At 39.5% G+C, this 17,633-nt stretch overlaps 1 protein-coding gene across 7 annotated transcripts in view; it reads left to right on the plus strand.

The window, feature by feature from the left end:
* Nucleotides 1-17,633, plus strand: part of LOC143346832 (nicotinamide-nucleotide adenylyltransferase-like) — a 38,687-nt gene continuing 21,054 nt past the window's right edge. For 2 of the 7 annotated variants that reach the window (XR_013080512.1, XR_013080513.1), the window contains exons 1-4: nucleotides 106-322; nucleotides 659-1,065; nucleotides 1,151-1,252; nucleotides 1,328-1,494. Coding sequence is in view for 5 of the 7 variants with exons in the window: in XM_076775343.1 (XP_076631458.1) it covers nucleotides 1-322; nucleotides 659-1,065; nucleotides 1,151-1,252; nucleotides 1,328-1,494; nucleotides 3,067-5,611 (3,543 nt within the window). In the remaining 2 variants the exon portion in view is untranslated. Of the gene's footprint in view, nucleotides 323-658; nucleotides 1,066-1,150; nucleotides 1,253-1,327; nucleotides 1,501-3,024; nucleotides 6,685-11,511; nucleotides 17,196-17,633 lie in introns of those variants that run through there. The other 5 variants (XM_076775345.1, XM_076775344.1, XM_076775343.1 and 2 more) reach the window with 5 other exon arrangements.

The following is a 17,633-nucleotide window of genomic DNA, read 5'->3' on the forward strand; positions in this document are numbered from 1 at the left end:
ATGCTGAGAACAATTTCTCAACTGACTAGTGCAGTTGCACAGTCTCAAGTATGGCTGAAACGTCAGCCAGTGTGCAGCTTGTATCGTGTGGTTGGTTGTCACGGTAGTCAGTGTAACGATTTATCTCGTGTTAGAACGTATCTTCCTAAATGTCTCGTGTTTTACCTGTACAAAACTTCGAGGCAGAAGCTTAAGCAGTACGGTAATACTGCTGTCGGCACATGCAGCGAAGTAGAAGGAGAAGAAATGGCACCGATGCGTGTTATTCTTATGTCGTGTGGCAGTTATAACCCTCCAACCAATATGCACCTAAGAATGTTTGGTACATATATATCATTCCTTTTAATCAATATCCGATCTTTACGTAAATAGAGAACTCTTTAATATGTGCGTAATATAGATTATAAATTTTCTAATAATCATCGTCGCGATTGCTTAAACAAATCGACGTCGCTGTAAGATAACGCTGTGTAAACAATTCGGGCAAATATCATTGTCTAGCATAGAAACGTAAAATGCATCTGCTCGAGTCGTAGTTGCATACTTTGCATTTTAGAAATATAAATTCTGCTTTTGGATTAAAATATTGAATCAGTTATTTCGTTAAATATAGATGGGACGTGACGTTAATTCTTCGTTTGGTATGAAAAATTTACAGAAATTGCCAGAGATCATCTCCATCGAATGGGAACGCATATTGTAGTTGGCGGTGTTATATCTCCTGTACACGACGCATATGCAAAGAAAGAACTTGCGAGTGCATCTCACAGATGCGCTATGTTAAAATTAGCTTTACATAACAGCGATTGGATTCGACTGAGCAGTTGGGAAACTAGGCAAAATGGTTGGACGAAGACAAGAATTAGTTTGCAGCATCACCAAAACTTGTTAAACTCTGTGTTATTCGATTCCAATAATACCAATCACTTGCCAATCGAAGATTTGGAATGGATACCAGAAAACGTGAAAAACAGCTCTGACCGTACTCCTATACAAATTAAATTATTGTGCGGTGCTGACTTGTTAGAAAGTTTTGGGACCTATGATCTTTGGGCAGAAGAAGATGTAAGTTCAGTTTCGTTTATTAAATTAATGTTTCTGGTCTTTGTATTTCTTAAAAACAAGATACTTATGATTTTCTTTTTTACAGATCGATGCAATTGTTGGTGAACACGGTCTTGTGGTTATTACCAGAGAGGGTTCTAATCCCAATAAATTTATATATGACTCGGATATTCTCTCCAGGCATATGGTAAGTAATCACTTGAGAAACGTTCGAATCGCAACTTGTACGTGCTTCTAAATTATATTGTTATTCTATTTACAGCACAATATATACATAGTAACCGAATGGATTCCAAATGAAGTAAGCTCAACTAGGATACGAAGGGCGCTAAAGCGAGGCGAAAGCGTCAGATATCTCCTGCAGGATGCTGTGATCGATTACGTCTATAAACACGAGATATACGATGCAAAGACAACGGCGCCGACAATGTGAGTGTAACATAATTTAACTGAAATTGTAGTTGACATTAATAGTGACAATTTAATAGTACATCTTCCAGTAGATTTAAACAAAAATTTATTTTTACATATTTTGTATGAGAAGTGTATATTTTTATAGCACTCATATTCCACGTAGTTGGTGAGTTTAGAGCATATACGGCTAGTTAATTTAAGACGTTGCGAAGCTGTTACGCAAAGTGATATAATTGTATATTTTATAGTCACGGTTTAACCCTTTTAGGACTCAATAATAACGACATATCGATGCCATCGCGTTGTAAATATTTTTCGTTATATCGAATTTTAGAGATTGGGAAAAGGTTTAGCAGTTTGTAGTAGAATTATAGCAGAGGAAAGTATTTTATGAATATACATTCTGCATGTTCGTGTAAATGATTGATATATCGGGTTCTGCCCCAATTTGTCGATTTTTTGACTGCTCGATCTCGAGTTCCGGATTACTCGTAACCTCTAATTTTGTATAAAGAGGTCTACTTAATTTTAACTAAAATAGTATATGATTATCGGAGTCATTTAAAATGACATGAATCGTTTTATTGATCGATGAATTTTACTATTTAAAACGATAGTGCAATTATATCGATCTTTCGAAATATTTATAGAAGTAATCAAGTTATATCGTGTGTTGCTATATTTTAAATGAATAAGTAAATACTCGTTACTGCATAAAAGAATTTATTGAATGTTGAAAGGGTTAATGTATGCTGTAGAAGTACCAAACAATAATAGATAATAGTCTAGTCTAAGAGTCTTCCATTTTATGTAAAACTGAATCACGAAAACCAATTTTCTAATTCTGTGACGAATAAATTTGTTTGCAATTATTTTTTACGTTCCTTACATTACGTTAAGTTCTTAATATAGTTACGTTTACTATAATAAGAGTACCGATTCACGGATGAAGGTATAAATCGTGGAGTGGAAATACCAAAGGGACTCAACAAGCCTAATGACAAATTTGTTTAATTACGAAAAACGAACGCATTTGTGGCGTCGCCTCCCATGCTCGCCACCAGAGGGGTCGCGCTCTCACAAGCGCTCGACTGACCCCTCCGTTGCTATATATACACTCCTCGAACGACTTTCCAATATCCCAATCGTCTAAGGCAGGGCCTGCTAGAAAACCCTTACTGATGATGAGTCCACTAGCAGGCTCGAACGAAACGCGCCCTTTCCTTTTCCGTCTTCCTAAGAGATTCTCACGAGCAGAGACCCCACATCCCGCAGTAAAGCAAACGCCACACATTCGTTCTAGTTTTTATTTAACGAGTAACGGATAAAAAGTTATTTGAAGAGACAAAGCGTTTTTCGAGCGTGTGATTTATAATACGAGATAAGACAATGACGAATAGATATGGCCAATAAATTATAAATGCCAACGCATTTCTGCAACTCATCACGTCGTTAAGGTTTGGCTCTCGGTCTCTTTGGTACTTTCCATGTCAGTGGCCTTGATCCTCGAATCGGGTTCACGATCAGTGCCATATAAAAAAATAGTATCTTCGTTTTTCACGCTGCCAATCTCCTTGGACACCGAAGTAAGTTGGAACTGACCTCGCCGAACGCGAATAATTACTTGACCATTGACTCCAAGTATCAAAGCACCTTTCTCACGCCGTCGCCTAGCGACGTAACCATGGACTCCCCGAGTCCGATCGAAATTATATCCATCGACGTGCCCGACACGGTGCTCCGTAAGAATATCCAGAACGCGACGAACATGGCCGCCCGTCACGGCGGCCTCGAGGAGGCGCGCGAAAAATTTATAAACGCCCTAGTCGCCGAGAACGGCAACGCCAAACACATGACCACCGCGAAGGCCACGTACCCGGGTCTCGCGAAACAGATCATCGCCACCGAAACCGGCGAGTCGCAGATCCTCGACGAGGTAGGTTTCGTTGACGATGACGGGAAGGTTAGGAAGGTCGTGAGGGTCCAGCCCTGTCCTAGCCAGGTAGAGCAGGTGTCCTCGAGCGTCGTGGTCCCGGTCGAGCGAGACGACACCGTGAAAATCGACGTCGAGGCCAAAGGTGACGAGGGCAAAGGTCGAACGACGCTCGAGGACGACGTAGGATTAAGTACAGGCAAAGATCCCGATAGCAAGTCGTTGTCGCCGTCGAGTCCCTCGGTGACGTCCGCCATAGACAACAGCGGACGGCACGAGTGCGCTCTGTCGGACTTCAGCGTAGACAAAGAGGATTACAGATTGACGAGGTACGGTTTAGATGACGGTACGGAGGACGAGGTCCAAGAACGAAACGAGGATTCGAGGTTAGGCAAGGAGCAGTCCGGTTCGAGCGAGTCGAGCCAAAGGAACGACGTGGTCGGGCAGGACTGTTTCCAAAACGACGCCGTGCGATGCTCCAACACCCAGGTGTTGGTTCTAGTTAGCGCCATGATACACAACCCTTTCGAGAAAGATGGTACGTTGATCTTAGAGGAGAACGGGGTGCAGGGTAAGGGCGAGATTACGATATACAAGGGCGAGTCCGACAAGCTCAGCCTGCTGGTGCAGCCGTCTGTACCATCTGTGAATAACGAGAGTTCGGTCGAGATCCAAGAAATAGTCGAGGAAACCGCGAAGAAAGAGGGTTCGGATGACCCTTCCAGCTTGGATAAATCGTCCAAGCGGGACGTTAGTCTCGAGATAGACGGTAAGTATCTGAAGTCTGTCGTCAACTCCCGCAAGAGTCCCAGGAAGACCAAAAACGGCCAGATGCGGGTGTACAGCGAGAACGAGGAGGGCAGAACCGAGAAGGAGTGCACTGATTCGTACACCCAGTCGGAAGAGACGTTCTACAAAACGTTGTCCAAGTCCTCGTCGAGGACGAAGAGTCCCAGGGAGGGGAAGAAAAACCACGAGTCTTCCTCGCGTCGAAACTACGCGCCCCTCAAAGGGAGCCTCGACTCGGTAATAGCGACCAGCGAACCCAGAACAACGTCCAGACGAAGGTCGAGAACCGACGACTCGTACTCGAAGAAGTCCAAGAGCTACGAGTCGGTAAAGATAATCCAGGAGGCGTGCTACGAGGACCCATCCAAGGCCGACAGTACGTCGCAATTGATCACGGCGAACGAGCTGGACATGCAGACGGACGAGTATTGTTCCGTCTGCTGTTACGTGAACGAGATGTCTCTGAGGACGGAGGAGGCGCTGGGCAGCCCCAGCCAAGAGAATTTTTACACGTTGCGTTCGAATTGCAGCTCCCTGGGCGACGAGGACTCGACCGAGTGCGACATCTGTAGTTCGTGGAACCTACAGGAGTCCACCGACGCGCTCGACAGGAGGATCATCGCCTCGACGATCGACTGCGACCAGCTGTGCGAGGTCTGCGAGGTCTGCGGCGAGATTTGCACCGCGTTGAATCCCGAGGAGGCGATATTCTCGACGCGGGACGCACCCCTGCACGGCAGAACGCTCGAGTCTTCCTCGAAGAGTCTTCCGAAAGAGGCGTCCAGAATCGTCGACAGCGCCGTCTCTTATCCTTCGTTGGACGACGACAGCTTCGAGATCGAGAACTGCGGTCTGCAGAGCGACCGCGACGCCGAGAAACACTCGTCGAAGGCTCTGAACTTGTTCGATCCGTCTGCTGTCGGCAAGAAGTCGCGGGAGCAGTACTTCATCCCCAAGGACGAAATCGCGATCCTGTCCAGCGGGGCCAGACGAATCAGTCGCAAGGCGTCGTTGATGAAGAAGAAGCCAGATGACTCCGCGATCGTTTCTCAAGATAAACGACGTTACTCGTCGGTGGACAATCTTCAGCTGACGAAAACGTCCAGCAGGATGAACGACAAGGTGCTCAGGCCTAGGAACAGCAAGCTGATCGGCTCCGCCGACAACATACGCGCCTCGAGGAGCTCCAGGCGGTGCAAGTCGCTGCAGAGGTCCGCCGACAACGTGCGTTACGTGGACTCGTCGACGGACAACCTGGACTCGCTGATAGAAGGCCTGGATAGGGAGGACGAGGGCCAGGACTCTGTCGAGTGGATGGAAAGACCCAACATCAGGGACAACGAGACGGTAAAGATGATCCTGACGAAGCACGGCATTAAGATCATCAGCGAGAAGGAGACTGCCCTGTAATCCAGACGAGTATCGAAGCAGACGAACAATCAACGAATATTTGAGAGAGAAACGACTCGTTTGGGAAACACGCTCACATTAGTTCGGAACAGAGTCCACGAATTAGCTCGAACTCTCGTTAGGTCACCTGAAAACTTTTAGCAGACTTGACACAGTCGCCTTCGAGGGATACCGAGATTTTTCACTGTACGATAGCCTAGACGACGAAATACGTATCTCTGTATATTTCACGCGAGAGGAACGCCAAAGATGTTACGATTATATACCGCTCCATAGATTCTATTTAATTAAAGTCATTTCCCGCGACGAGATTTTTGGTCGTCGAACGACGACGACGCCTGCGAACGAAAGACGAAATCTCGAAGCGTATTACTAAGCCGCACGTTGATTGTCGTAAATAGGAAGAGTTCTAACGAGTATAATATGCATAAACATGAACACAGGCCTTCGTAAATCCTCCTTTTAGAGAACGCAGGAACGACGTTATAATCGCGTTAACGAATTAACGAACTAATCTAAGAGCCGCCCGCTGTTTGGGATACAACAACCGATAGTTTTAAGAAAATAACGTTGTAGGAAATTATGTTCTTGGGAACGCACGCGGGAACAGCGGGCGGTGAATTATCGAGACAATCCTAAATAACGTGTCAATACTACGGAAGATCGTTTCAATTAATTATAAAGTATTCTATAAATTATGTAAGTGATACGATGGGCTGCGGTACATCGATCGGGGAAAACGCTTCACAGTGACCCTCCGCTCATCTGAGTTTTCCTTCCAGATACCGTGAAACTCGTGTATACAGGGTGTCTGTAAATATGTGCATAAGTATTTTGAAATAATTGGAAGGTACGAGAAAGAACAGTAACGAGATTGTCATTTTTTATGTAGGATCTGTGGGGTCCAGTTGATGAGAGATGGAAAGGAAAGGAGAGAAGATCGTTTCGTCTTGGGTCCGCTAGTGGACTCGTCGGTAAGGCATCCTAGCAGGCCGATCGAGGAGCGTATACAAGGTATTCGGCCACCCCTAGAAAAAATTTTAATGGGGGATTCTAGAGGCCAAAATAAGACGAAAATCAAGAATACCAATTTCTTGATGGAGACTTTGTTAAAAAGTTATTAACAATGAAATTCAAAAATTTCAAATCGTTCTGGAAAAATTATTTTCGGTTGCAGGGGTCAATTACAATCATTTTTGGTGAATACACATACCTTCGAAATCCCATCCACTTTCGAGAAAACAAATCTGGAAGGTTCTGAAATTTTTCGGTGAAAAAAAAATTTTTCAAATCGTTCTGAAAAAAATATTTTCGATTGCAGGGGTCAATTACAATCATTTTTGGTCATTACACATACCCTCGAAATCCTATGCAGTTTCGAGAAAAAAATTCCTTACCGAAAATCTAATTAGATACCTAGGCGAAAAAAAAAAATTTCAAATCGTTATGGAAAAATTATTTTCGGTTGCGGGGGTCAATTACAATCATTTTTGGTCATTAGACATACCCCCGAAATCCTGCGCATTTTCGAGAAAAAAATTCAATACTGGTGAAACTTTAAACGTTAATAACTTTTTAACAAAGCCTCCATGAACAAATTGGTATTCTTGATTTTCGTCTTATTTTGGCCTCTAGAATCTCTCATTAAATTTTTTCCCAGGCCGAACATCTTGTATATGAAAATGGAAGGTTGTTCGAACGCTTGCGAGAGAGACAAGAGCGTAGCCCTCTGGCGGCGAGCACGGGAGGCGACGGACCCCACAGATCTAAGAACGCGGGGAAAGGAATTTTCTTTTCAATTTTTGAACCATATAAAGTGACCTTGATATGACCTTGAAAAATTAAAGAGGAAGTTTTATCGCGTTATCAGGTTTCACGAGGGAAATAAATGAAATCTTGTTGGATTTTTTTCTCGTAAATTCTACCTTTTGGTAATTATTTCAGACGGCACGTATTCTTGAATACCCTGTGTATCGATTACTTTAACGTTACGATGGAGCGCCCTTCCCGTAGCGAATAAGCGTGTTCGCGCTACGGTCTGCCAACATAACCTTTATTCGTAACGTGCCAATTGTTTTTTGATACCCTTTTAGATCGTGTTTTTTACTCTTTCGAACCGCCATATCAGTATAGTTTTTAACGTTGAAGGGATCGAGAGAGGGAGGGAGAGGGAGGAACGTATTTTAATTTCTTGACGTTTCACGCATCGAAGTGTTTCGGGCTTGTAGACTTCGTTAGAGGGCTAACAAGGAGGGGACTTCGATCAACTTTTTTCTTGGTGAATCTAGGATGAATTTAAAGGAATGTTAACTATGCAAACTGGAAACAGAGTGGGGGAGAACTTCACGTTGAACAGGTACAATTTAAGGGGGCACGTTTTGTCCAAATGTTTTCGAAGATATCGTTAAGATCTAGCGAGTTGAAAACGCCCTCTATTTATTTGCAGTAAAATGTAGTGTTGTGTATTACTATAATCTAGATAAAATTAATCAACTGCTGAAGGCCATTTCCGTTGTTCTAAGTCAAACGCCAATTTACAGGATGCATGTATACGAATAGGTGTGGGGGGGGGGGGGGTAGTGACCTTGAACGGCCATTATATTTCGTTCAGATTCTTAGTAGATATATTTCTTTCCAAGTGTCGACAGAAAACAGAATATACTAAGAGACCTATGCTATTATGACAATCATATTTTACTAAGTGCAGAAAACTGTTAGAAATTTTCGACAGAACTTTCGAAATCTTAATGGAATTTCTTATTTTACGTTTAAGATGAAAGAAATTTCAGATCACTTCGCTAATTCATGGTATATGATACTACCAACTTCGTAGATTCAAGGTCAACTTTCCAGTGAACTATAGTCGGATCGAAAAAAGAATCGAATTGGTCCCAAATCTGTTATTCGTACTGCCCCGAATATAGGTACTAGAAACATCGTACAAGCTTCCTTAATTGTCTTAAAAGTGTCAAACTATCACCTATGGTGTTCAAGGACTTAAACCTCCATTTTGCATCCACGAATCGACGATTACAAATAAATGAGTGTCGTTTGATCGGATTTTTATACTACTCGCGATGCGTTTAAACCCATCACTAGACGCCAGACGGCGGAGTGGGGGAAGAGCAACCGGTGTCCAAGCTCGTCTCGATTCTTTCTTCGATCCGACCGTACATTTCTAACGAATATTTTTGTAGAGGTCGCGCGGTGATGCGCCTAGGCCACGTGTCCCTTCGTATTCGTTTTAGATTCACCAAAATGAAAGTTGCCCGACACTCCAGTGCTGGCGACCTCTCCTTGTAAGTATGGCAGTTTGAACAGTCTCTCTTCCTTTGTATCTTGTATCCTGTTGCACGGTGTCATGCGCCTCTGTCATGAATTTCGCTTGAGAAATCCCTCCGGCGATTACTGTTCTTACAGTGAACCTCCACTGCATCTAACTGTGATGAAATCGTTCGTTGTTCCGCGGGACCGGATAGCGTTTCGAAATCTTTGGAAGCGTTTTATCGTTTTGGTATTTGTTCTTTTTTTTTTTTCTCTCCCGATCGAACGCTCAAATACGATGATATCGCGTTATGCTTGGGTGCAATGGAAACGGAGTCATTGTTTGGAATTATGGCTGAGCTTCTTAGGCGTACCTCTGTTATAGTGGCTAATTTTATATAGGGTGTTCGGCCACCCCTAGGAAAAACTTCAATGGGGGATTCTAGAGGCCAAAATAAGACGAAAATCAAGAATACTAATTTGTTGATGGAGGCTTCGTTAAAAAGTTATTAACAATTAAATTCAACAATTTCAAATCGTTCTAAAAAAATTATTTTCGGTTGCGGGGGTCAATTACAATCATTTTTGGTGAATACACATACCCCCGAAATCCTACCCACTTTCGAGAAAAAAATTCGAGAAGGTGGTGAAATTTTTCGACAAAATTAAAAAATTTCAAATCGTTCTGAAAAAAATACTGGTAGCTGTGGGGGTTAATTGCAATCATTTTTGGTGAATAGACATACCCCCGAAATCTTGCGCATTTTCGAGAAAAAAATTCGAGAAGGTGGTGAAATTTTTCGACGAAATTAAAAAATTTCAAATCGTTTTGAAAAAATTATTTTCGGTTGCGGGGGTCAATTACAATCATTTTTGGTGAATACACATACCCCCGAAATCCTACCCACTTTCGAGAAAAAAATTCGAGAAGGTGGTGAAATTTTTCGACAAAATTAAAAAATTTCAAATTGTTCTGAAAAAAATACTGGTAGCTGTGGGGGTTAATTGCAATCATTTTTGGTGAATAGACATACCCCCGAAATCTTGCGCATTTTCGAGAAAAAAATTCGAGAAGGTGGTGAAATTTTTCGACGAAATTAAAAAATTTCAAATCGTTTTGAAAAAATTATTTTCGGTTGCGGGGGTCAATTACAATCATTTTTGGTGAATACACATACCCCCGAAATCCTACCCACTTTCGAGAAAAAAATTCGAGAAGGTGGTGAAATTTTTCGACGAAATTAAAAAATTTCAAATCGTTCTGAAAAAATTATTTTCGGTTGCGGGGGTCAATTACAATCATTTTTGGTGAATACACATACCCCCGAAATCCTACCCACTTTCGAGAAAAAAATTCGAGAAGGTGGTGAAATTTTTCGACAAAATTAAAAAATTTCAAATCGTTCTGAAAAAAATACTGGTAGCTGTGGGGGTTAATTGCAATCATTTTTGGTGAATAGACATACCCTCGAAATCTTGCGCATTTTCGAGAAAAAAATTCATTACGGGCGGAAATTTAAATGTTAGTAGCTTTTTAACGAAGCGTTCATCGACAAATTGGTATTCTTGATTTTCGTCTTATTTTAGCCTCTAGAATCCCCTATTAAAATTTTTCCCAGGGGTGGCCGAACACCCTGTATTGTTCCGCCAGCAGTGAGACCATTGACGTTGCCACTGTTGTGGAGCATCGTGTTTTTTGGGAATGATTTTTGCGAGAACCGACTATGTTTTTGTTTGAAAAGGACGTCTTCTTTCCTATCCGACACCACCCCTACCCCCCACCCCTTATGTTTTGTTAGTCTTGATACCGCAAGTCTTATTTGCTCACCCCTAAAGAAACTCTGTTCGCTCTTCTTGTTACTGTATCGCGTCGTAGATAGACAAAGATGGCGAGTAAATGCTCGAGCTGACGATATTGAATACTTAACCCTTTGGGGACGCGGTTCTATTCGACCTGTTAGGCGCCATTGCCCGATTCATAGAACGTTTTGAAATATTTATTTTTGATAGATATCATTTTTACTAGATTTTTAATAGAGCCTCGTTTACCGATCGAGTTGTAGGTTATGTCTGATCGCGGCCTAACTTCTTGGCGCCTAATGGGTTAAGAATGATATCGTATCGATCAGATTTCCAAATTGCCATTGCTACGTGTGTTATTTATTTTTGTTACAATGCCAAAGAGTCGAAGTCTAGAGGTATGAGAAAGTTGCTGTTGATAAAAACAAACATGGCGTTCGACCGCAAAGGGTTAACTCATCAAGTGCTTCCTGAGTGCGAATAAAACGGCCTTAGGCCGCCCTTGTATCTTTTTTCGACCAACTCCGCTTCTTTTTCTATTCCTGTATCTTCGTTACTTTGTTGTCTGTACTTTACAATTATTCCGTGGGACATGAGAAATGTGTTTGGCCATCGCGGCTTCTATCATGCAATCGTTCCATAGAAATCGAGAATTTGCGATTATTCGATAAAAAGAAAAAATAAATAATAGTAACTCGATAATATTCTCAAATTCATTGTAGATTTTTTTGTTTCTTTTTTTTTCTGTCAAACCAGAGCGATAAAGAAACTCGATGGCGTGATAGAAGTCGATGTGTGGTTCGGTTCTGATGGAGCATGTGATATGTGTTTTCCAGGGTACAGCAAAACCTGCATGCCTACTGTAAGACAGATAGTTGACTGTCTCGTTGCTGCTCGACCCATGCCAATCCGATGCGGCCCCTGCCTTACTGCTAAACGTACTAATACTGCTACTAACAATCGCGATAGTAACGGCGCCAGTCGCGTTAGCAGCACGGCTAACAGCAACAACATCAACAGCTACATCAACAACAACAAGAACGTACACGCCTACGAGAACATTCAAAGCTTTAGTACCCGCGAGAAATTCCCGTTTAATTGTGCAACCAGCCGTGACTAGGATTTCCTTCTCTCGCAGTGCCGGGGAGTACGTGAAACGGGATTCTCAAAAATGGTTTTCGACGCTTCGAGCGATACGTAAATAGAAAGAGCACCGTTACAGTCGGGATCGGGCTCGGTTGGCTGCTCAAGGCCACTTCGCGATCCCCCCACTCCTGTCTACTTCTCCGCTCGAGAGACAGAGGGCGCGGAAACCGGGGGAAATATTGTAACTATCCATGATATTTGAATTAATTCTGCTTGAAACTTCCAAAGTTAACGGATTAACTTTAATGCTCGATGCGATAGATTTTAGACAAATGAGGAAAAACGAAGATTATTATATAGAGAATAATGAGAAAAGTTAGAATTATAAATAAGTGGCAACTTGGATTGCAAAGAAATGTACACTTGACAATGTAGCTTGACTATAGGCGAGGATAGCTCCTCGAGTGGCCTTGGGTGGTCAGTTATGACCCGACGACTGTAAAAATATTCCCTTTTCCGTGTTGGCACAGAGTGCGAATAGTATTCGATGTTTATAGTTAAATTTATTTGAGGCGAAACGTTCGTTTCGCTGCTTAGACGAAAGTGGTAGTTTGATTAGTCTTCTAGTCCATTGGTTCGTTTCTTGCAGCTAGTCGTTGGTTTTTAATTTACATATCTAAGCTGTTTTAGTTCATGTGCTTTTGGATACAGATAGGAAATATGGACACTATTGCAGGAACTGACAGTGTTGTTAATGTTTCCTTTGCATTGTTATTTGAAAGTGAGAGATGTACCTGGTCGATAGAGAATCAAAAGCTTTATTTTAATAAATATATATGTTTTTTGGAAGATTCTTTTTCTGACATGCAACAGTGAGCTACTAAAAAGTAGGTCACATTTTTATAAAATTGATATTGAAGACTGTTGGAATGGTGGAAGATATTTGTAACAAAATAAGGGGAAATGTATACTGGATCGATGCGTGATAGTTATTAATTAATCTGATCATTTTCAACTTCACCAGCTTGATATTATGGGAAACGCAAATACATTAGTTATACGATAGGAATTGACATATCTTTCACCGAATGATACGAATAATTCACGTGCATTTTTCTTACAGATAATATGTTTGTGTATAATGTGTATTAATTTAACTGCTTTATACCATAGATTATTTAGAATACTATCTCAATAACAATCATTGGATCAGTCGGGAGATATTATTATCTACTATCACCTGTTTCACATATCTATTCTCCCCAGCACTGCTTCCTTTTGAAGAGAGATTTTATATTTCTTTTACATACAGACTGAGCCCCTTAACGTTGGGATTTCAGATGTTCTTAAAATCATTGACATAACAAGAAACGATGAAGCATGTCATTCCTGTAGCACTACATCATAGTAGTAACTAAATTGATTAAAATTAACGTTCAAATAAGGATTAGAATTTAATAGAATGTCATTATTTTATTTGATAATACACTATGTATTAACCTTTTCCTTAAGCCATGCTCTTCAATGTTGTTAGTTCACAAACAGCTTTAAGCTTTAACGTTAGGCAACTCAGTTTGTACATCCACAAGTGTTACAAAGCTTGTCGACTACAGCACGTAGTTTAATACTCGACGAAACGCTCTTTGATATCTGGCACGTGATTGATATAATTTTTTAGATATCTATTTTTATTTTCTCAGAAATTCGAAAAACAAAACGATGTACCTAAGTACACAAAAATATACAGGGTGTTAGGTCACTCCTGGGAAAAAATTTTAATGGGGGAATTCTAGAGGCCAAAATTAGACGGAAATTTAGAATACTAATTTGTTGATGGAGGCTTCGTTAAAAAGTTATTAACAATTAAATTCAAAAATTTCAAATCGTTCTGGAAAAAATATTGTTAGTTGTGGGGGTCAATTCTAAGCATTTTTGGTGAATAGACATACCCCCGAAATCCTACCCATTTTCTAGAAAAAAATTCAAATAGGTGGACAAATTTTTTGAGAAAATTAAAAAGTTTCAAATCGTTCCAAAAAAAATACTATCGGTTGTGGGGGTCAATTACGATCATTTTTGGTCAATAGACATACCCTCGAATTCCTAACCATTTTCGAGAAAAAAATTCAAGTAGGTGGATAAATTTTTCGACAAAATTAAAGAATTCCAAATCGTTCCAAAAAAAATACTATCGGTTGTGGGGGTCAATTACGATCATTTTTGGTCAATAGACATACCCTCGAATTCCTAACCATTTTCGAGAAAAAAATTCAAGTAGCTGGATAAATTTTTCGACAAAATTAAAGAATTCCAAATCGTTCCAAAAAAAATACTATCGGTTGTGGGGATCAATTACGATCATTTTTGGTCAATAGACATACCCTCGAATTGCTACCCATTTTCTCGAAAAAAATTCAAATAGGTGGACAAATTTTTCGACAAAATTGAAAAGTTTCAAATCGTTCTAAAAAAAATATTATCAGTTGCAGGGGTCAATTACAGTTATTTTTGGTGAATAGACATACCCCCGAAATCCTGCACATTTTCGAGAAAAAAATTCAGAACGGGTGGAACTTTAAACATTAATAACTTTTTAACCAAGCCTCAATTAACAAATTGATATTCTTGATTTTCGTCTTATTTTGGCCTCTAGAATCTTCCATTAAAATTTTTCCCAGGTGTGGTTGAATACTCTATAAAATCGTCCACTGTGAGAACGTATATATACGATCGTCCATTATGAAAACGTATATATACGTCATTCGTAATCGACTGTCTACTTTTAAATGGCGTATATATACGTAGTCAAGGAGTTAATCTACGATATTCAAGAATATGTTGTCTATTCCCGCGCGGGAATAATTATTTTACTTGCGTACCATTGCGTGCAGTGTAATTTTGCAATTTCTGTGACCATCCTAGTTGCAGCAAGTGTTGCGCAGAATCTCTCGCGGTGTATAATTTTGGTAACAATTTAATAATACGGTAACAGAAACGACGTATGCTTTCTTACTCGTTTTAGGGGTATTGCAATACGCGTAGTTTTTATTTTAAGAATTGTAGTCAAAGACTACGCGAATCAGTTTTAGACTCGAGAAATCGAACCCAACATTCGAAGATACAGTAGACAATTAATGAACAAAAATAGGTAGAAGCATTCGAAAGAAACGAACTCCCGCAGTTTTTTATTTTTATGTTAATACTGTTGATTGTTAAATTTGAAATAACAAACTGTTTTCTATTATCTGTTGTTTAATTTTGTTTAGTTTTAAGTAGAAGTTTATATTGTAGAATGTATGGTTTTGTAAAATAGGAGACTTTCAATGACAATTTCGTCAGCGGTAATTGTAATTTAGAGTTTTGTAGAGGGCGAAACGGGAGAGAAGATATATGAAAAGAAATCAAAATAATCTACGCATATTTTGTATACGTTGGGAAAAGACAGAGAGGATGTTGATAGAATGACAGAGAGAATGTTTTGTTTGAAACTCGGAAAGCGTAAAGAATTTCGACGTACTTCGTAGCATTGTTGACGCACTTGAACATTTTCTAACCAAACTTTTTATCGTCTAGAATCAGGGATTATAAACAGCAGTATACGAGTGTTTAGATTGGTAATTGTCGAACACTTCCATCAACTCTAACCTATAATAACCATTTCTTGCATTCCAATTTTCCAGAAATCTTATGTTTTTCACAAAACAGAAAGGAAAATTCAAACAATCTATTCAATACATGGTGTTCTGCCACATCTGGGAAAAATTTTAATAGAGGATTCTAGAGGCCAAAATAAGACGAAAATCAAGAATACCAATTCGTTGATGGAGGCTTCGTTAAAAAGTTATTAACAATTAAATTTAAAAATTTCAAATCGTTTTGGAAAAATTATTTTCCTTTGCGGGGGTCAATTACAATCATTTTTAGTCATTAAACATACTTCCGAAATCCTAGCCACTTTCGAGAAAAAAATTCGAGTAAGTGCTGAAAGTTTTGGGTGAAAAAAAAGACTTTCGAATCGTCTTGGAAAAATTATTTTTAGTTGCAGGGGTCAATTGCAAGCATTTTTGGTCAATAGACATGCCCTCGAAATCTTGCCCATTTTCGAGAAAAAAATTCAAATAGGTGGACAAATTTTTCGACAAAATTAAAAAGTTTCAAATCGTTCCAAAAAAAATATTATCGATTGTGGGAGTCAATTACAATCATTTTTGGTGAATAGACATACCCTCGAATTCCTAACCATTTTCGAGAAAAAAATTCAAGTAGGTGGATAAATTTTTCGACAAAATTAAAAAGTTTCAAATCGTTCCAAAAAAAATATTATCGGTTGTGGGGGTCAATTACAATCATTTTTGGTCAATAGACATACCCTCGAATTCCTAACCATTTTTGAGAAAAAAATTCAAATAGGTGGACAAATTTTTCGACAAAATTAAAAAGTTTCAAATCGTTCCAAAAAAAATATTATCGGTTGTGGGAGTCAATTACAATCATTTTTGATCAATAGACATACCCTCGAATTGCTAACCATTTTAGAGAGAAAAATTCAAATAGGTGGACAAATTTTTCGACAAAATTAAAGAGTTTCAAATCGTTCCAAAAAAAATATTATCGGTTGTGGGAGTCAATTACAATCATTTTTGGTGAATAGACATACCCCCGAAATCCTACGCATTTTCGAGAAAAAAATTCAATACTGGTGAAACTTTAAACGTTAATAACTTTTTAACGAAGTCTCAGTCAAGAAATTGATATTCTTGATTTTCGTCTTATTTTGGCCTCTAGAATCCCCCATTAAAATTTTTCCCAGGGGTGGCCGAACACCCTGTATATGCAATATACGTATACTAGTGTAATTAATATTTTTTATTTTGCTTTTTTTGTTTTCTAATCGAATGTTAATATTGTGGAACTTTTCATTCTCGTATCGATGACTGATTCCTGTAGAAACAGGGTGGAATAATTGGACTGCAAGGATTAATTTTTCCATATTCTCAAACGTTGTTACATTATGTTTATCGGTCGAGTAACGATTGTAAAGGATGGACAGAAGTTCAGCGTAGAAAAAAAACATACAAGTCTTCTTCGATTTTTATCGTAACGTAGTATGATTTATTTAACAATCTTTCACCTAAGTGCCAGATACTTGTAAGATATCTCGCATAAAACGCATTCGTCTCAGTTGACTATCGAGCTGATTGTATGTTCGATGTAGGTGTCGTGATCAAACAAAAAAGAAAATGGACGGCAGCGTGTATCACGTGATTTAACCTAAATGCGTTATTTTTTATTCGTTTTTTTTTTTCTTTAAAGAAATATTCCAGGATCGATGGTCGATGTGACGTATCCCAGTACGGTTATTGATAAATATTCTCCAATCTAAGAACGAGTTACAAAATATTATAAAGAAAAAAAAAAAGAAAAAAAAAAGAAATGTTCACATAGTTCGCACGTTGTATATGTTTGTATACTATGTTAATCCGATCTAGTGAATGTCGTAAACATGTATATCTGTGAAAACGTATAAGAGGAGATAAATAAATCAGAAACAAAGAACTATATTTCATTGACGCCAAGAAAGATTAATTTCATTTTATCGTATTAATCATCTAGACCCTGTTAAATATTTCTTTCTTTTTTTTAACAATCGATAACCAATATTGACATTATCCGGTGATACTCGTCTTACTTTTACGTTTTATAGATCGAACTACGACGTGGAACGTTTCGTTGTGGTCCCAGAACAGTAAAAACAAGAGATTTTAACGAAGGGTATAAGTATCAGGTAAATTTGTTTTAACTGTTCGCACATAGTTCACGTATTTGCGTGCAAATATGTCTCCATTCGCGTATTTAGCTCTGCTTTGAGTAG

Source organism: Colletes latitarsis, chromosome 10, assembly GCF_051014445.1.
Source record: "Colletes latitarsis isolate SP2378_abdomen chromosome 10, iyColLati1, whole genome shotgun sequence".
Lineage (NCBI taxonomy): Eukaryota > Metazoa > Arthropoda > Insecta > Hymenoptera > Colletidae > Colletes > Colletes latitarsis.